Source organism: Xenopus tropicalis, chromosome 2 (genome assembly GCF_000004195.4).
Source record: "Xenopus tropicalis strain Nigerian chromosome 2, UCB_Xtro_10.0, whole genome shotgun sequence".
NCBI classification, from domain to species: Eukaryota; Metazoa; Chordata; class Amphibia; order Anura; family Pipidae; genus Xenopus; species Xenopus tropicalis.
The window spans coordinates 115,046,038-115,067,001 of record NC_030678.2 but is presented as its reverse complement, the minus strand read 5'-3'; the positions used below and the strand labels follow the sequence as shown (position 1 = coordinate 115,067,001).

Below are 20,964 nucleotides of genomic sequence, written 5' to 3'. Positions count from 1 at the left end.
CTGATCGGTCAACTCTGAAGTATTGTTTTTATTGCATATCAACTGCAGGCAGCCATGCAACTGTCTCAACTTGCAAGTGTATATAAGACATAAATATTTGTATTTTATCTGTGAGGTCCCAGTTATCTTGTGCTCTGTTGTATTCAGGCTTTTCCATAAAGTATAGATAGAGCAATAGACTTAAATTGTTGTTGCTATGCATGTCTCTACAGTAGCTCACCTTATTTTCACAGATGAAAGTTAGAAGAATTTTAAACTGTCGGGCATTGTTTCTAGTTCCTCTGCTTTCCTCTCCTTCTGCTTGATTAAGATACCTACGAAATAAATAAAAAAGGGGTATTTTTATACTATTTGTGTATTTTGGTCTGAAATAAATAGCATTTTAGCAGAATTCTGCTTTATGGTGCTCTCCTCTATATTTGGATTGTATTTTTATACTAGTTCTTGGATATATAAGTACAGAGTAAGAATCTAAAAACAATACGTTGATTGGTGACAATAATGCATAGAAGTATTGAAATGGGCAAAAATTAAAAACAAATAGTTCACTATGGGACTGACATTTCTGAGCTTTAAAAATCATTTAGGTGCAGGTACAATTTCTGTGTGCTGCTTTTTACATCCTGCTTTAACGTGCCAAAGCTAAAAAACTTTGATAAAAATATGTAGGTTCTTTTGCAATTTTTCTACTTGTGTTCCTGCACATTTGCTAGATTTTTTTAAGTCCAATAAAACCTGTCTAAATGCAGTGTTCTCTCAAAGCAAAACTCCTAAGGCCCCAAAGAAAGTACAGAACATTTGTTCCACTATTTTAAGTAATAAAACCACCAGTGGGCAATTAATTATCACATGCACCAATATTAGTGAATTACTGTGTAAAAGAAATAACAGAACAAAGTGTGGTTCATTTATAAACACTGGGCAAATTTGCACCTGGGCAGTAACCCATACCAGCAGATTTTGTGGTTCTCTCACGGTTTAACTGCACTGTATTTCAACAGCAACACTATTAAATAAGCCTAACTCATAAGATGTCCCAAATATAAGAATCTCTAAAAAAATGTAGTTGTTTTTTCTTGTTCTTTGTTCCAGTAAACAACTAAACAATAATCATTATTTATCCTGTAGTTACCTTTTATATAGAAATTCCCCAGCTGCTGTAGCCAGAGGTCTGTGAGTTGTATATACACACTGGTACAGAAAGTCACAGTCCTCTTTTGTTAACAGATCTTCAAAATTCCTGCATGAAGACACATCACTTATTATTAGGCAATGTGAGGTCAAATTTATTCAAGCCCGGGTAGAGCTTAAAGTATCGTCACTGCACATTTGCACAATCAAAGGGGTTCATCAGGGTGTGAAAAGGCCTTGTGGTCTGGGACACAAGCAGTGCCAGCCAAAGAGCGCTACGGATGGTGCAGAGAACCTCTCCATTTATTCTGTGCCACATTCACTGTAAGCAAATTTTGCATCAACATTTCCCTACAGGCTACAACAAAATAAGAGGAAAACTTAATTGGTAATACATTCCTATGGCAATAACATACATATATGATGGCAAAGATGTTGTTTTAGTTCTGCAGCATTGTTATTAATGCTGACAATGATTATGTGGCTCAAAGGATTACTTCAGCATAAACCAATATTCTCTATGTACAGGTATGGGATCCATAATCCAGAAACTCGCTATCCAGAAAGTTCAGAATTATAGGAAGGCCAATTCCCATAGATTCCATTTTAATCAACTAATTCATTTTTTTTAATTGATTTTGTTTTTCTCTGTAATAAAGAAACAGTAGTTTGTACTTGATCCCAACTAAGATGTAAATAATCCTTATTGAAGGGAAAACAATCCTATTGGTTTTATTTAATGTTTACATATTTTTTTAGTACACTTCGAGAGATGCAAATTAAGGAAAGATCCCAGGTCCAAAGCATTCAGTGCAACAGGTCCATACCTGTACTATACTTCACAGCCTGAGGAAAGCATAAATGGGATCATTGCCTGTAAATGTTTGCTTGTCTGTGCAGGGTTAATGCCCATGGAATTATATTTGTATTGCTAATTACTGCTGCCCAGGCTGAGCATAACAGAGATTTTTATGTATCTTATTTGCAATGCAAATGTAACCAAGAAAAAAGAATATTTTTTTTCTACTTAATTTGGCACTTTACATGGAGACATAAAAATATGGAAAAAAATAAACATTTATCATCACCTAATTAATTGTTTTCACACAAAAAAATAAATTGTTTAATCCTGTACTGATATATTTGGAATTATCTTCTTTCCTCGAAACTAAACACAATACGTTCATTGCCATGTATCACTGAAGTAGCAGCTCTGTGAGAGGTATCTAGTTTGTTTATGTCTTTTGGATACATTGTTTTTACATCAGTTTGACTATGATTTTGTACAATGGAATAACAATCTCTAATTAGTTCTTATGTGCTAATGTCAATGACCACTTTATAAACAATAAAACTGCTGCACCAGCTAAGAAGGTAGTGTGACTCAAGCCCTACCATTCACCACAGTAAATGATGTGTAGGGCTAACCAGGTCTGGAAAACCGTGACATTAATTTTTGTGGAGTTTCATATAACACAATGTAGAGCAGAAAAGAAAGAAAATGGTCTTTAAGACAGGGGTTAAATAGTTAAAGATTGTAGTAATGAATTATTAAAAATATTGCACCAAAAATATCTGCCCATTAAAAGGTTTCAGTGTTTGGGGCCTGAAGAAATGTCAAAAGAACTTGGAAAATGCTACCCTCCTGTGGTAATATATAGTGTTACATGTACCAATGAATAAAAAAATAAAGAAAAAAAACACTTTGGGGCTTATTTACTAGAATTCAATATAATTTCCTTGCCTGAAAAGAATTTGCAAAAGTTTGCATATTTTGTTTTATATTAAAGGGGTTGATTACCTTTAAATTACATTTTAGTATGATGTAGACAGTGATATTCAGAGAGAATTTGCAGCTGGTCTTCATTTTTTTTATTTTTTGTGCTTTTTCAGTTATATAGCTTTTTGTTCCATAGATCACCAGTTTGGAATTTCAGCAGCTATCTGGTTTCTAGGGTTTTGTTTATGATTTGAAAGTTGAAAAGATGTAAGAGTGAAAGACAAACAATTTGAAAACTATAAAAAATAAGTAACGAAGACCAATTGCACAGTAACAGTAGCCCTAAAAAGGGTATGGCAAATAGGAACATACCACAAAGGTACACCTCTTCCTGAGCCCATCTACTGCTAAATCAATGAAGTCCTTATACTCACAACAACAGAGTGCAACCCATTACTAGTATGTCTCTTAGATTCCCTGCTTCACCCACTGCAATCCATCCTTACTGCTACTCTTGAGTTAATATGCATTCTTGCCCCATGTACTTACTCTTTGCAAATATACACAAAATGTGAAAGTGCCCTTACAATGGTTTTTCTGTTGACAATTTATTTTCTATGATCTGACAGTAAGAGTAAAGTTAAAAAGCCTTATAATACTTACTGTGACATACGCACAAGGAGTTTCATTGCTTGAACAGACACCTCATGGTCTCTGTCTTGTGTCATTGATAAAATGCGATCCTGGTGACATGAAAGCACAGGGTAACTGGTTAGCTATGGGTAAAAGGGTGATCAAATTTATTGAGAAATTGATATTATTGCCACTTGCCATTAACCTCATTTCCACATATCATAGGAGCTGCAACCACTTGTTACATAGTTACATAGTTACATAGTTACATAGGGTTGAAAAAAGACCTGTGTCCATCAAGTTCAACCCATCCAAGTAAACCCAGCACACCTAACCCACACCTACCAATCTATACACTCACATACATAAACTATAAATACAACCACTAGTACTAACTGTAGATATTAGTATCACAATAGCCTTGGATATTCTGATTGATCAAGAACTCATCCAGGCCCCTCTTAAAGGCATTAACAGAATCTGCCATTACCACATCACTAGGAAGGGCATTCCATAACCTCACTGCCCTCACCGTGAAAAACCACCTACGCTGCTTCAAATGGAAACTCCTTTCCTCTAATCTAAAGGGGTGACCTCTGGTGCGTTGATTGTTTTTATGGGAAAAAAGAACATCCCCCAACTGCCTATAATCCCCTCTAATGTACTTGTACAGAGTAATCATGTCCCCTCGCAAGCGCCTCTTTTCCAGAGAAAACAACCCCAAACTTGTAGCGATTCTAGTTTGCCTGTTCATATTTAAGTGCTTGCTGATCCCCTATTATAACTCTCCCTGCCAATGGTTGCTTTCCATCAGCATTGCTCAGATGCACCAGAAGTTTTCTAAAATGTATGAAAAGTATTTTATATATTTCTGCTATTTTTGGTAACAATTTCTCCAATGACACCCCAAATGCAACTAAAATGATATATGATGGCCTACAGTGACCTCATCTGGTGACCCATTACAATTTCATTTTCTGAAATTCTACCTTATATAACCTATAGTGATGGTCTTCCCACCTTCTGTATAACAATATAATATGGTTACTATAGGGTGACCCACAGTGCTTCCCACTCAAGTCGAAGAGAAGCAATATGCAGTGCGTAACAGCCATTTTGACAACCGCTACAACATGTGTCATACAAAAACTTGATAAAGAATTACCAGGTAAATATGTACAAGTAGAAAACCCCAGATCCCATGCTTTGCAGATAAAAGTTTTTATACCTGTAGGCTTGCAAAATAAATGCTCTTTGAAAAGTAATTTCACATTTACTGAATTACCTTAAACCTGGTGCTAAATAGATCCATTTTGTCAACAAAATCCTTCTCATAAAGCGCTTGTAGAGCAAGTAGGCTTTTTAAGCGAACATCATATACCTACAAGAGATAGTGAAAAGTAATTGTTCATAATTTAACAGCTCTTTACAAAAATGACTCGGGTGTGGGGGGGAATTCACAATAGTGGAGATAGCCCTTTTTTGGAGTAAATGTGGTGGGGAAACTGGTGGAAAACACTTTTTTCATATTCACAAACAGAAATCCACCTAAATTCAAACTCATCCTCCACTTTTCTGTTTTTGGAACAATAGGTGCAAAAAGCCTCATTAACATTTTATAAACAAGTAAAACACTGATTAAACAAAAAGTTCAATTGATATGTTATATATAAAAAAAGCTTTTACCTACATTTGCATTGTTATATTAGTTTTAGCTTAATGAATGAGGCAATAATAAGATTTTGAGTGAATACATTGTATACATTTTATTCAAAGGGAAAGTAAAGCCTCCCAGGCAAATTTTTAGTTTTAGCCGAAGTGCCCCCACTTTAATCACTGGAATTACACAGAAATATAGAAAACATTAGAAAGCCTAGCTTGTTCTTAAAAAAATGATGTACAGTTTTCCTAGGAAAAGTAAAATGACCCTTAAGGAAATGCCCGTAAAGTGAAATGACAAATGGCATATAAAATGCAAAATCCTGCTGCCTTATTCCAAGGCTCACGTAGATGTGGGACTGGTTTAATGGCACACAGACAGATTTACTAAGAGCTAAAGGCAAAGTCATAAAAAATTGTTGGTAAAATAACAAAACCTAAAAACTGTCTAAAAGACAAATTCACAAAAGTGGAGATAGAAATTTGTGAATAAGATGGAAAATCCAACAAATCTATGTCCACTTTTATTTTGTCTCAATATTACATTTGTGAATTCCCCCCATAGGGTTGTTAATCTAACATATATATATATGTTAACATATATATGCAAAAGCTTTTTAGAGCTAACATGAATAAAAAAAAGACCTAAGTAAACAACACACTATATTGTTAAATCATAGCAATACCCTTCCTCGGGAAACTATACCTTATCATATAGCATCCATCCAATGTATTTCAAGTAGCTATCATTCAAATAAACTTTAGGGTACATTTTCATCCATATCCCGAGTTCTTCAATACACAGCGATCTTATATCAGCAACCACATCTCTAAAAGGATAGAGAAAATTGTTCTGTACAGGACTGGCATTCACCAATTAATTTCAGATCTAAAGGAAAACTAAATCTTAAAAAACAAATCTGGCTAGAAATGCTGTATTGTATGACATCATGGTGTACCACAAGTGCATGTGACGTCACTTCTGTCCAGAGCGCCATACAAGGTACCTCCACATCTGCCAGGATTTTTTTTTGTAAAAAAGTAAAGGCACCCAAGGGCCACCCCCTAAAGCTGCCACCCTAGGCACAGCCCTTTGAATGCTTATATGGTAAATACACCCCTAGGGGCTTAGGGATTGTTGCTATCATCAAGCAGAAAATCAGATTTATCTGTCACAAAAGCTAATGCTACATGGTTGATGTAGCACAGGTTTATAATCTACCATGTAAAGAGAATCTGAATTACTAATCAATTTTGTATTGTTATACTCTACATACAATATGCTGGTCCCAGTATGCTCGGCCCCTAAAATCAGGTAACTTATAGAAGAACAAAGGTGGTAGGAATCATTAGAAAAGAAGATGGGGTGGTACTTTAGATTTATATTCAGCACAAACCTTACCTGTAACGTTGCACAATGGTCCCTTTAAATAGAGCCTCTACCATACTTTTAATCTCATCGTGTTTTTGCTGAAGCTGTAAAAAAGAAAAGAATTGTATGTGAGATTTTGGCTGGCAAATAAAATCAAGGAAAGAATGTTTATTCTTCCAACAGTGTCCCTTTGATATTTACAAATAGGGATGCACCGAATCTGCCATTCGGTCTGGGATTCGGCCAAGATTTGGCCTTTTTCGGCAGGATTCGGATTCGCCGAAATCCATTGTCGTGGCCACACCAAATCCTAAAAATCATGTGACTTTTTGTCACTAAAACACGAAAGTTAAATTTTTTTCTAAAATTTTCCGATATTTAACCCTTCCAAAACCTACTTAGCATATGCTAGTTAGGATTCGGTTCAGTATTCGGCTGAATCCTTTACGAAGAATTCGTGGGTTTGGCTAGATCCAAAAAAGTGGATTCAGTGCTTCCCTATTTAAAAAGCAACCTCTCGGGTTTTAATAAAAAAAGTTCACCATTTGATGTAAATAAACTTCTAAAACTCCCATAGGAATGTATAGAAAGTGGGTGATTTTTTCTGTGGTGAGCTCTAATCTCACATTTTGATAAATCTGCCCGCAGAATCTACCATGCTAGTCCACAGGTACTTCCTTATCAGTACAATTCCCTGGTTTAAAAGTTCAACTAACTGACCAGGGAAAGGTGAGAAAGAAATTGCAATTGACAGACAGGAGCTACTTTCAATACAGTAACATTTAAAAATGACTTTCAAATTATTGAAAATGTTTAATGTGTATTGGAAAAATTGCTTAGAATTACACTTTCTTTTATTATACAAAAATGAGTCATATTTTACCACTATAACACAAGCAGTTAATTTCCCATCTCCAAAACAAATGCAAAGTCTGCTCAGAACCCGGTACTGATCATTTTGATGACTTCCCATGCACCAGATTTTCATTTTTAAAAGCTAGATTTTTGACACACAGAAACTCATTTGAGAGCTCTAAGGATAAGTTGTTGTGCCCTTAACTTAATAGGTCCTAGAAGCCTTGTTCCTTAGGTCATCTGGTCCTGGGGATGATATTACCATGTTTTTAAAAATGTTATCACTTTAAAAGGGTTAGTCCACCTTCAGGTTAAATTTTGGTTTATATTATAAAATGTCCTATTCTCAGTAACACGTACATCACAGATATTTTAAACAAACAAACCTCATTCTTTTTTTTCTCAATTTGCTCCATTCTGTAGCTGTCCTTTTTCAACGTAAAGCGCTTCTGCTCCACATTGTACAGTCTTTGTAAATTGTGAATACTGATTTCAAGATTAAGCATAACCCTCACTAGGGCAGTGTTCAGTTTCACAGCTTTCATGTAGAAAGAGAAACAAACAGTTACAGAACAGGGTATGATAGCAAAAAAGATCTAAGCATTTTATTCATGTAAGAGCTCTATTGAAAGGTTGTTCCCGATTCACAATACCTTAATTACATTAGGAACTGTCATTTAATCTTTGTTTGTTTCTTTTCTGAACCAGGTCATAACTTAAAGGAGAAGAAAAGGCATTTTGGCATTTTTACAGCACATTAGTGCCACCTAGAATGCTATACCTGAGTAAAGAGCCAAAGAAGCTCTCTGTTTGTTTAAGACAGCAGCTGCCATTTTAGCTTGGTCTCAGTAGCTTCCATGCTGTAGCTCTACAATGGTACCTCAGATCACATGTTCTTCTGGGAGGGGGCAAAAAGAGGAAGGGGGAGAGGGAGAGAGAAAAGAGCTGTGCAGACTCCTGCCCTAAACCTGAAGAAGCCCTAAAGGAGAGGAAGTCTGATACTGAAGAACATGTTTAGACAAAAGAAGACAAGAAATCCTGTGTTTCTTGAGGACTTTACAGCGTTTCTGTAAGAGCTTATGGCTATATTTACATAGACCTTACTGATAAAGCTTACTTTGTTTTTACCTTTTCTTGGAGTTTTCCAAGAAATTAGTTGTGCTTTCCTCAGGTAAAAGGGAGATGATTTTCATGTACCTGGACAGCTTAGTATGAGCTGAGTGGTGCAATAGTTTTGGATTAAAGGTGAACTAAAACTCAACAAAAATTAGGATAGACATGCTACACTCTAAAGTTGTCTTCTAAGAACATGTCTGCTGGGTCTATAATATACAGTATATACACAACATGAAATTCCTGAACCCGCCCTGCAACATCAGTGCATTCCACTCACTAAGCATTCTTTCTCAGAGAACACTGATTATGTGCAAGCGCCCTGGTAAATACAAGATGGCCTTACAAGATTTAAAAAATGCAGAAATGCAGTTGACAAATTTGAAGGCATGCGGGGCTCATTAACACCCACAAGTGCAGTGAGCAAAAAGCAATTCTAAGGCATGTTTTTTTCCCACAATTCAGTGTTTTTTCCAGAATTCCAGTATTCTTGTGGTTGCAAGGAGGTGCACTTGAAGGAGTTGTGGCCAATAAGAAAAAATTAATGCAACTGCACTTCTCTGTAAACCAGATGCAATTGCAATGAAAGTGACATAGATACAAGTGCACTGTACCTACTGACGCAGGGCGCTGAGGGTACTCTGAAACTACCACCTATTGAGGAGGTGGTGGTAGCTCCAGGTTTCCTCTGTGTCATTTGGTGCAAATGCGCTGGATTCGGAACGTGAGGCAGGAAGGACCAAGAAGCACCAAATGCAACTATTTGGAACTGCAAATGCAAATTTATTTAATGAATTTGGTTTTACGCTCAACTGACTACACAGAAATTTGCACAAACGCAACTGAGGTATCATAAACAAGCTTTTTAAAGCTTTATTGTTATAGAGATAATTACTGGTACAGTAAGTTCAGTATATAACATACAGTATTACTAGCTGTATTATTTTTTGTTAGACTTTTGCATCCTTAGAATTCAAGTGAACCACTGAGCATCTGCTGTCATTTAACTTAACAGCATTACACTATTCATAGCAACATTCTTTAGCTTTCAGAAGCTGCTCATATTTGAACATGCGTATTAGGGCTCCCATTTTAGTCTCTCCCAAGTTGGGCCAGTTATGGGGGCATATTTATTACAATGTCACCAGTGTAATTAATATGCCCCTTTGTAAACATAGTAAACCTTATGTTTGCTTTCAAACTGATGACCAGTAAATTTTACCTACTTTACTAGAACCTACTATATTTATTATTTAAAAAAAAAACTCTGCCTCGAATTAAAATTTTACTAACTTGTCCTTAAGTTAGTGGAAACCTACCTGATAAAGTGCTCGTATGTCTGAATGCCCTGATGCATGAGTCTGACAAGCCAAGCAAAAGTGAGATAACTGTGTCCAGAAGGTATCCATCATAAATAACACTGTACTGACACTTCTGCACAATCACAGCTGTGAGTTCACAGATATTTGCCCTGAATTTTTTCCAGTAGTTTCCTGCTTTGCTCAGTGGATATTCTCCATTTTCCTGTGTTCAGCAGAATACAAATTTCACACCAAAAAAAAAAAACAAAAACAAAAGATGCAGCCTAAATTTGCCAATATAAACTGACAATTAGCATTAAATATGCCAACATATTTGCAACATTTACGTCAGTGTTTTAGAGAATAGTGTTTGATCTCAGACCTTTGTCAGAAATAATTCTAAAAAAAACTTTCATTTCAACATTTAATGCTTAGAATGGTTACTGTTCACAACCCTATGAGCTCCAGTCAGATGCTGGGAAATCAAGGATATGGCAAACTTCAAAACACCCTTAAATGAATGCTACTCATGTACAGCAGAACATGCATTACCATAAATACTTGAACAAACTGCTTTAATTTACCATGTTATCTGCCAATGTAATGGTAAGGATCCAAGGAAAAGCCATAAATTTCTTGAACTGTAAACCCGTTTCCTGGAAGGATGAGAATCAATATCAGCATTATATATATATTAAAAGTTCTGCTTAGGTTTATACTTCTCACACTTTGCTCACGTGTCCTAGAGGGCATAAAAAGACACAATGAAATGAAGAGCCACAAAGTAGAACCTTCCCAATTGACTGCAATTCTGCAGACAGTGACAGGTTGCATGGAACTGAACTGCTAAGCAGCTCCAATGCTTTGTAATCAAAAATGTTGTTGTTTGTAAGTTTAAATCAGTGTTAAGTCCCTGTTTTCACTGGGATAAGAACAGAATAGAAAGTATAGAAAGTACTGTTAAAATTACTATACTGAAAAAGTACCCTTCATAGCTAAAGGAGCTGTGAATACTTAAAGAGTAAACTTGGCCATACAGTGGCAGATCCTGTCTGGTATTCAAACAACCTATCTTTGGGCAAAGTGGCCAGACAATTGCTTGCCCTATTCTTTATTCTCATTCATACTGATAGTATGGCCAAAAGCTATAGCGACATGTTTGAACTCAACAGATGCCTGATGGAATGACAGAATCTAAGGGGGCATTTACTAAAGGAAAAGGATTTTTTTTCTTTTTCATGATTCAGATTTTTTTGCTCAAAAATAAGGTTTAGTCATGAAAAAATGTTTTTTTCATCACAATTTATTTTGCAACAAATACTAAAGAAAAATAACTCCATCTAAAAGCAGTCAAGATTGTGGAGGTGTCCTTTTTACAACTGGGAGATCTTTCATTGCTTTGCGGTTTTAGGGGCAGAGAGGAGCACTAACCTTTACTATATTAGTCAGCTGTCCTGGGTGCTTTTAAAAAAGAAATATAATTAAAAAATGAACTGTGCTCATTTGGAAACTAGTGCAAATAAGTACTTTATTGAAAAAAAATCCAACTTTTTGAGCACTATTGTGCTCCCTGAGAAAGATCACAGCAGTGCTTGAAATGTGCTTGAAATGTTGGATTTTTTTCAATAAATCACTTATCTGCATTAGTTCCTGAATGAGTGCGGTACCTTTTTTTATTTTATATATATATATATATATATATATATACAGTCTATAGAAAGCACTCACGGCATGAGTATCCAAAAAGAATAACCGTTTATTTAAACAAAACTATCTACGCGTTTCAATCCACATAGGATCGTCATCAGGATCCTATGTGGATAGAAACACGTAGATAGTTTTGTTTAAATAAATGGTTATTCTTTTTGGTTACTCATGCCACGAGTGCTTTCTATAGACTGTATGGATTTTGTGGGTCAGCACCCAGCTGCTGTTTGTGAGACTGGTGAGGGCAGATTTTTGCAAAGTTATATATATATATATATATATATATATATATATATATAGTATAAAAAAGACCAGCAACTCCGGGATTTCTTGTGAAAAATCAAAACATGTATTCAAAGTAGCATAAACAGCCTGTTTATGCTACTTTGAATACATGTTTTGATTTTTCACAAGAAATCCCGGAGTTGCTGGTCTTTTTTATACTATTGGAACCCTTTACCGAGCACCCGAGGTATGTTATGTAGCGGTGTGCCATCCTTTGTGTATATATATATATATATATATATATATATATAGATACTTGATCAAAAGAGCCGCTCCACACAGGACTTATGAAAAACAGAAATTTATTCACGGATCAGAACGGAGACTGACGTTTCGGCCGGACTTCCAGCCTTTCTCAAAGTGACAATTTTGTGTATACAGAACACCTAAATACAATCAGTGGCGGGAAACAAAGCAGTGACGTGATAGTGACGTGTATTCAGACGGACAATGTGTATAACACATTTAAACATAAAAAATCATACAAATGAACAAAACTGTAAATCAGTATATGTAGACAAGCGTATAACACACAAAACTCTTGGGTTATTTAAAAAATAACTCAAGAGTTTTGTGTGTCATTTTTTTTACTTTTCCCATGAATTTCACGAATAGTTACTGTTTTAAATAAAAAGAAACATTTCAATAGTTACTTCATCAAACTCCTCTGTAAGCTTCTGCATTATGTCCTTGTCCCCTTGATTCTGAAACATTTCTGCTGTAACCACCCCTAGAAACAATAATAAAGTGTTAACACCTTTAACATATTATGCAAGCAATACTGTTAATTTTTTGGGGGAGTTTTAGGCTATTTGCCCATCTATTTTGCATTTCTTCATAGTGAAATTTTTTCTGGTTGTCAGGGTGAGTGATTTTGGATACCCCACTCTGAATTAAGGATGCACTGAATCCAGGAATTGGTCAGTATTTGGCAAAATCCCAGCATTTTATGCAGAATTCGACTGAATGACAGTAGTTCAGCAGAAGCAAATCTGAACTGTAGTTTTTGTTTTAAATCCAATTCTTAGCAAGCCAGAGAAAGGAATTGCAGAATAAACAAAAAATCCAATAATAATGCATTTGGTGCACTATATGCATTTGGACACAACTATGAGTATTCCACTTACGTATGAGAAGACCATTTAAAACAAATGCATATTTCTTAGGCAGCGCCCTATAGATCTTACACTACTCTACCACTTCTTACTAATTAGAACACACATTACCTTGACATCCTGAGCACTGAATGTAAAAGTTTAGCAGGTCAAGCAATGCTGCATCCCTGTCTTCTTGATAGACTTCAACCCAGTCACTTACCACAGACTGCAAACAAATGTAGAACATCCCATTATACACTGAAAGTGACTGAAGATTTTCTACTAATGTTAGTGCAGGTTCTTTCTTTGGGCTTCACAATTGCTATTTAAACTAAAATAAAGAAGAGTAAATCTTAAAGGGAATTTATAGTGTGTGGGTTCTAGTTAAGGGACATATAAAATCCAAGCCACAGTTAATTCTGCTTAGCATAGGGTTGCTTTACAAGTTCTTATATATGTAAGCCCTTTTCCCTATGGGTGACCTTCTAAAAATGAACAGGTCGCTAACATAATGTAGGAACATGCAACAAGTAAAAGCATTATTTATAGATAAGACTTTCTACAGACCTGCTTTACTTGTGACCTCATATTTCAGAATTGGTGAATAACCTCTGATGTACCTTTATGATAACTTCTTAATTTACACCTCGTTAGCACCTTTAGCTTAAGTTCACATTTCCATAGCAACAGCCAATCACAATCACGCTCATATTAATATAAGGCAGTGAGTGCATCTAGGTACTATACAACATAATTCTGTATACAGTTCATTGTTACCTGAATTGCTCCTTTTCCAATGCAAACAACTTCAAAAAGTGTTACAGCCTCAGCTCTATCTCCATTGGTGATTTGGCTGTCCTTGCTTCTCTTCCTAGAACTTTTCCGTGAATGGTTTTCAGACTGTCTTCGGATCTTCCTGGCCTTCTGTGAGAACATAGTAAGAACTAATGATACTATCAAAGATATATTTACTTAGGTGGATGTTTCTGTCCTAGGACAGAAGTAAATTGTTAGTGATTTGCTCTTTCTACTCAGTGGTCTTTACATGACCACAAAGTGACCACAAGTACATGTGGAGGGGGGGAGGGGTTATGTTTATGAGGGGTCAAAAAAGTAGACATCCCCCTTAATGCAGCTCCACTGGAAATAAGTGAAACTGTATACTGCATTTATATCATCTTCTGGTTTCCAAATAGACCTATTCTTATCTGAATTTGTGCTGAATTTGTATTTGTATGTTTATTTTTGCATGAATGTTGGGGGTTACTGGCTCTCGCAACAAGTAAATAGATTGTGAGGATTTTTTTTCTATTCTTATTTATTTAACTTCCTTTATCTTATTTATTAGAGCTTACAGCAACCAGAGTGAAATTCTGATGCTCTCTATTTATGTCTATGGGGTTTTTGGAACTATATTTATCAGTGTAAAGGACGTGGTTATTTAGCTCAAAAATATGCTTCAAAAAATCCCATAGCAATTAATACAGTGGGGAATTTCGCTCTAGCACACTATAGTGAATCCAAATTCACTCTTTGATAAATATGCCTCTAAAAGCTACTTCTAAGGCGAATGACTCTTTAACTGAGAACAAAACCAATGTGTTATGGTTACATATAAAGTGGAATACTTACATAGGGTTGAAAAAAGTCCATCAAGTTCAACCCTTCCAAGTAAACCCAGCACAAACAAACCTATACTGAGCTATCTATACACTCACATACATAAACCATATATGTTAACATCAATACTAACTGTAGATATTAGTATCACAATAGCCTTGGATACTATGCTTGTTCAAGAACTCATCGAAGCCTCTCTTGGGGTGTGGGCACCCACTCCCTCCTGAGCTGCCCCATTGCACTCCCCCCAAATAGAGCATTATAGTGGGTATGGAAGGTGCCAACTTGCACCATTAAATATGCTCTTGGATGCTCTTGCTCCTAACATGCCTTCAATTGAGTTCTGGTTTGGTGACCCATTCCAATAGGTGATTAAAAAACATGAAATATTGGCCACCAACCCTGCTGCGCTGCTCTGCTTTGTGGGAAAAAGAAGGGCATATGGGGTTGGTTTGATGCAGTGCAGTTGTGCAGTTCAGGAGGATTGCCACTCCAAGGGTCATAACTTAAGTACATGGGTTTCATTGTCCATTAAATCCCTACTTTAATTTTGAATTGAGGAGTAGTCATTTGGAGAGGTTCTGGTGTGTTAGAATTTAGAGTTGCCACTACTTAAAAGAATGGTGTTTCACTACTCAAAGCAGTCAACCACATTCTTACAAACTGACATACTTATGTGCTTTGATATATGTGTCAATTAGTTAAAGTTTTCCCTAAAGTCTAGGGTTACCAGAAGGAGGAAGTGATCCTCTTCCTTCTTCTGTCTTTAAGACGCTTGCACTTAAAGTGAAAAGTCAGGCTTTCGCAAGAAAGTCAACATTTTCACCCTACTGTGCATGTGCCAGTCGCGGGATTTGGAAGAACATAGACAGATGGAAGAGGATCGCTGTCTCACAGCTACCCCAGTCTGGTGTGGTTTTCTCCTAACAGGAGAACCAGCCCAGTAAGGTAATCAATTATAATCACTGGGAGGTGTCTAACATCTTAACTTCTCCTTTAACATATGATAGTATATGCAAAAGTGAGAAAATGCTTTTATATATTTAAAGCATGTATAAAACAAAACATCTACATTACAAACAACTGCATATACATACTACCAGTGTTCACAGCGCAAATTAGCAAACGTGTTAAAGCAGATACATTGTACAGAAAAAGGTGAGTCTCCACTTAACTGACCTGAATGACATAATATCTTTACAAGTAATAATTACAGACCCTTTCTGGAGTCTGGGAATTTAATAAGCTGCAAGCCAAAATAAAAAAAGAAAAAACTTACTGGTGTCACAAGACTTTCACAGTCCACATTTTTTTGTGCTTGGGTGTTATTTTCTCCTTGGTTATTCTCTCTGCATTATAACACAGTTCAGACAGTATTTTAGACTCAGAATTACACCACTAGAATGATAATCAGTTAATATATTCCAAATAATAAACAATTCAAGGCTAAATATTATTCTACAAACTGATGTTATTCATGCATCCACTTAAGTTTTAAATTTTCAAAATAATAATAATTTCTCGTATGCCAATTTTTTTTCTATCCTTTCTCTTCTATCAGTTATCTTAATGATTGGTTTTGTTTTTCCTTTTTTTTTTTTTTTTTGCTCTCACGATGACATAATAGATTACTATTAGTAGCTGACATAGGATTGCAGTTTGACAATCAGAAAAACTCAATAAGCGCTCTCTATATAAGAAAATCTGTATCCTAACACAAGTCTATTGAACTCTATCACAGCTAACGAGGAGGAGACACCACCTAATTGGGACATATAGACATTATTCAAATCACTAATAACACTGCAGGACCCCTAAGAGGAATAACTGTTAGCCTGAATAGATGTAAAAAAAAAATAATAATAATTCCTTCCTTCCAGATTTTTAATATAATTTAGTATTTTGGCAATACACACGTAATGTAAATGGAATTTGATTTATTTTTCTGTCATACTTAAATTCATATTTTTACATGTTTTTAATCTCTGTGTATGAAGATCATATAAATACACACACAAAATAAATATATTAAATATTCTTTTTAACATGTACAGGTATGGGATCACTGGAATGCCGTTATCCAGAAAGTTCCGAATTACGGAAAGGCCATCTCCCATAGATTCCATTATAAGAAATTATTCTAATTTTTAAAAAATATTTCTGTATTAATAAAACAGTACCTTGTACTTGATCCCAACTAAGATCTAATTAATCCTTACTGGAGGCAAAACAAGCCTATGGGGTTTGTTTAATATTTTTAATGATTTTCAGCAGACTTAAGTTATGAAGATCCAAATTACGGAATGATCCCTTATCCAGAAAACCCCAGGTCCCAAGCATTCTGGATTATAGGTCCATACCTGTACTTGATTGTTTATCCAGTTTAAAATGCAACAACTGATTGAATGCTAGGATTAGTTACCTTAGGATCTAGAGAGCAGTTTCATGGGTGTAGAAGTAAACTTACACTAGAAAGGACCAAAGTTTGCCAAGATCAGTATCCTGTAACAACCAAGAAGTTAGCATTTACTAATATAGAGCATTTTAACTTAAGATAGCAAATGCCTAGATTCCAATTTTAAAGCTGTAGAACAAGAAAAAAAAAGTTACCAAAAGACCAGTGTCTTAGGATGTCACTTGCTATATGTTAGGATACTAGAGAAATGCTTTTAGGTGAATTTCATTCTCTGAAGCTGTCTTTTTTTGGATAAGGAATCTTTCTGTAATTTAGATCACCATACCCTAAATCGGCTAAAAATTATTTATACACTTAAAAAATCAGAATTATTTCCTTAAAATAAAGTCTGTGAGAAGTGGCCTTCTTGTAATTTGGAGCTTTCTGGATCATAGATCCTATACCTGTATATATTTCTAACTCTGCATATCATGTACAAAAATATTGCTTTAGATACTGTACATCTGAAAACAAACTCACATATGATCACATATAAGGTCCTATTTATCTCACAGAAAAAGATTCATACTGCAACATGTTGTTTAATCTTATAATGTTTCTTCATACAACTTCTTCATATATATCAACTTACAGGTGAAGACTTTCCTGGCTCAAACTGTGTTCCTCTTCGGAATAGTGGCACCACATCATCAATAAGGAAATTCATTAGAAGCATGCCAGATATCAAAGGGTCAGTCCTTAAAGAGAAAGAAAAGCTTAGATTATTGTTTTGCATGTTACATATTATCAATAATTTTTCTTTTAATAAATTAAAAATAGACTCAGTAATACCAGATTAGATGATTGCCTAGAAATTCTAAAGCTAGCCATACATGGGTCGATATAAGCTCAGCTCCTGCTGCCCCAGAGTCGGAAGCTTATTGGTCAGATTGATTTTAAAATCCTGTTGTGCGATGACCACACTTTGCACTAATGTTGACATTAAGGGGCACATTTATCAATGCTCGAGCCTTCGGGCTTGACCATTCGTATCCCAAAACCACACAAGTTCTCAAAATCGCTCATGGTTTCTTCAACTGAATAGCACGATTTGTGCAAATGTAGGGTTTTTTTTGCCCAGGGAAAAGAAAAACCTGATTCACACAAAATGGTCTATTTGGATAAAGAAACCACACAAGAGTTTGGGAACTCCTGCATGCTTTTGCAATATGAATGCCCCTAAGTCTCTGTAGGCCAGAAGAATTATGCAATAGTTGGCCCTTGGGGAACTGTGCAAATTGGCCAGTGCTCAACCAAACAAGCAGATATCCTACTTAAAGGAGAACTAAAGCTTAACTAAAGAAGTAGGCAGAATTGTTGCACATTATGTTTTGGGACTCTGTATTAGCCCAATTTAAGATCTGTTCCTCTAAAAATGCCCCAGTAGCTCCCCATCTTCTTTTCTGCTGATTTACTGCACATGCTCTGTACTACTGTCACTTACTAAGCTTTGGGACTAACGCACAATATACTGTATGTATAGAATATAACTGGCACAATATAAGGCTGATTAGTAAATAATTTAGATTGTTAGTACATATCAGCTCCAAAACCAGTGCAAATTTGCATCAGCATTTAATAATCAGTCCTATAGCATATGGATATTCTCTAATGGAAATAACTCATTTTCTGCTTAATAATTTGCTACGACCCCTAAGCTTAGCTTCTCAACAGCTGAGCATGTTAGTGTCACTTCTGACAGAATCCAAGATGAGGAACTCATGTGACAACTTTCAATGCATGGATCATTGCTGCTACAGAGATGCTGAACCTTTAGGTTGTGCAATAAGTTTAGTATATAAAATAAAGATTAATGTCAGTGAACATAGCAGCAAACCAGAAATTGTGCCAGTTGTTGCTACAAAATTGAATCCTGATTTTTACTTTGATTGAGCAAACTGGTAACACATGCAAAACAAAATTTGTTTTTATATATGGTAAATATACAGTATTGTACGGTAAATGTCATAATGTTTACAGGTCTAATATCTTGTAGCAACATCTAATTGCTAGAGATTAACAGACTAGGTGCCTGTAGCCTTTATAATAAAGAGTTGCATCATCCCAAAAGAATGTTCCCACTTCAGTCTGTCAACACCCACAGATAGAACAGTACAGTATAGACATGGGAGAGACACTAAGTAAATACAACTGCTTTATAAACACTTAAGAGTTGTGCACAGTAAAGCGGTGGAACACTAGTGTATACAGTCCACACTGAGGCCTAACTACAGGAGGTGCAAGGGTTGAAACTGCTTGGGGTTCTGCAAAAATAATTTGTTCACAAAAGACAAAAAAGAAGTTAATGTAGGCAATGTGAAACAGACAACACTCAACCCTACATGCAGGCTTTGAGAGGATGCAGAGGGACTGGTACTTACCCCCGGCTCAATGGCAGGGCTGCACTGTGCCTTTTACCTTGTGCTGGGGCATTAAGGGGCAAGGATTTTGCTAATGACCCATGTTAATATGATTTAATTATACCTTTAGAATAATATTTCCAGTTCAACCACAAAATTCAGAGAGACTTCCAATAAATGCATGTTTTAGGGCTACATGGGTTGCATTCAAATACAATTGCAGTTGGTGCAGCCCCTCTTGCTTGGTTTTCTAGATGTGTCCCTGACTTTTCAACTGACATGATAACCTTACTGTAGAAAAATCAAGTCTGTACAATCTCATTAGGTTTTTAGGGTAATGAAATCAAATGTCTGCACCTAGTCTATTAATCCCTAGCAATTATATGTTGCTACAAGATACTAGACCTGGAAACATTATGAAGTTTACCATATATTCCCCCCCCCCCCCTTTAAGTTAACTCTGAAAGAGAGGATTTTCCATATTTGTGCACAGCAGGAATGCACAGGACTAAGCTACCCAAGCTGCAGCTCCTTAAAGCAATGTTCAATGACCACTAACAAAAGGACCCGGACCAGTCTAGGAAGTGGTAAAATCACATATTACACAGTTTCAGCACACTGTGGTCCATTCTAACATTCTGTTAACTCAGAGTTCTGAAAGCTGACACCATCACGTCTATATGAGCAGCACACACACAGCTCTCTACTAACATTGTCTCCTACTTGCTACAAAGCCTTGAAGCACTGGCACCCCTACTGATGAGAATCTATAATCATTATCAAAAGGATAACTATCTCTGCTTTCATTGCTTATTGGCCCATCACGCCAGCCAATCAATGCCTTGTAGTCCATGCCATGTATCGATGTACCTAGAACCTGGTTGTCTGCCAGCCGGGCCTGCAAATCACAATGCCCACTTACCCTCCAGCCAGTTTCACAGCAGAGCAGGCCCGATTCCCACACAGCGACTTACCTGCGCTACTGGTAGATGTCAAGAGCTGGCACTACGCCTGCACACACCCCCTCCCGTGCTCTATGGTTTGTTGTTGTTATCATTTGTATTAGAGCCCTGCCCTTATTCTCCCTGCTTCCTACTCACTGCTGAACAGCGGCAGCTGCAGCTCGGCAGCCAATCAGAGTGTCGCTCTCATACAAGCACAACCAGTTCCTTACTGTACATTCGTGAGGCTGTGGTAATGAACTTGGCTGGAGATGTGATGGTGTCACGTTACGGGACGGGCCTCAGTCTGCCCATTCATGCTCAGAGCACTCAAACTGCAGGGTGGCTGCTTGGGAACTGAGACAGTATTAAAAAAAATCATACTGCAACTCCGTTTTCAGCCGACAAATAAAGTGTTTAACAAGCCTAGCAAACTGCAGGCAACAGGGGGTAGGGGAGTGGGAAGCACTGGAAGAGGGGAACAATGGAGACAAAATGGGGACATAAAATAAGGATTCAAGGGGTCTTTAGTAGCGCTATAATGTTTCACCAGAGGAGCATGTGTTCAGATTCAACAAAATTTCCTTCTGTGCATGATTTTGGAAGCCTCCCATAGGACTCAATGGCACTGTGCAGCTCTAACCTGGCCCAAGGAAAGTCACGATACCAAAGCATGAATGAATCCGAACCTTTCGTACTCGGCACGACAATACGA

The 20,964-nt window shown here is 36.4% G+C and overlaps 1 protein-coding gene across 4 annotated transcripts in view; it reads right to left on the bottom strand.

Annotated features, from left to right (window-relative positions):
• LOC100486631 (cohesin subunit SA-2) overlaps positions 1-20,485 on the bottom strand; it is a 47,758-nt gene extending 27,273 nt beyond the window's left edge. Inside the window, exons 1-15 of one of the 4 annotated variants that reach the window (XM_031897028.1) lie at positions 20,409-20,485; positions 17,541-17,646; positions 15,773-15,842; positions 13,651-13,797; positions 13,003-13,099; positions 12,430-12,506; positions 10,369-10,440; positions 9,803-10,007; positions 7,757-7,908; positions 6,546-6,619; positions 5,850-5,973; positions 4,770-4,865; positions 3,515-3,594; positions 1,133-1,240; positions 221-314 (exon numbers count right to left, since the gene is read on the bottom strand). In XM_031897028.1, coding sequence (XP_031752888.1) covers positions 221-314; positions 1,133-1,240; positions 3,515-3,594; positions 4,770-4,865; positions 5,850-5,973; positions 6,546-6,619; positions 7,757-7,908; positions 9,803-10,007; positions 10,369-10,440; positions 12,430-12,506; positions 13,003-13,099; positions 13,651-13,797; positions 15,773-15,842; positions 17,541-17,599 — 1,455 coding nt within the window. In that variant the 5' untranslated portion in view covers positions 17,600-17,646; positions 20,409-20,485. The other 3 variants (XM_002936974.5, XM_031897027.1, XM_018091643.2) reach the window with 3 other exon arrangements.
• Positions 20,486-20,964: the final 479 nt, after the last annotated feature.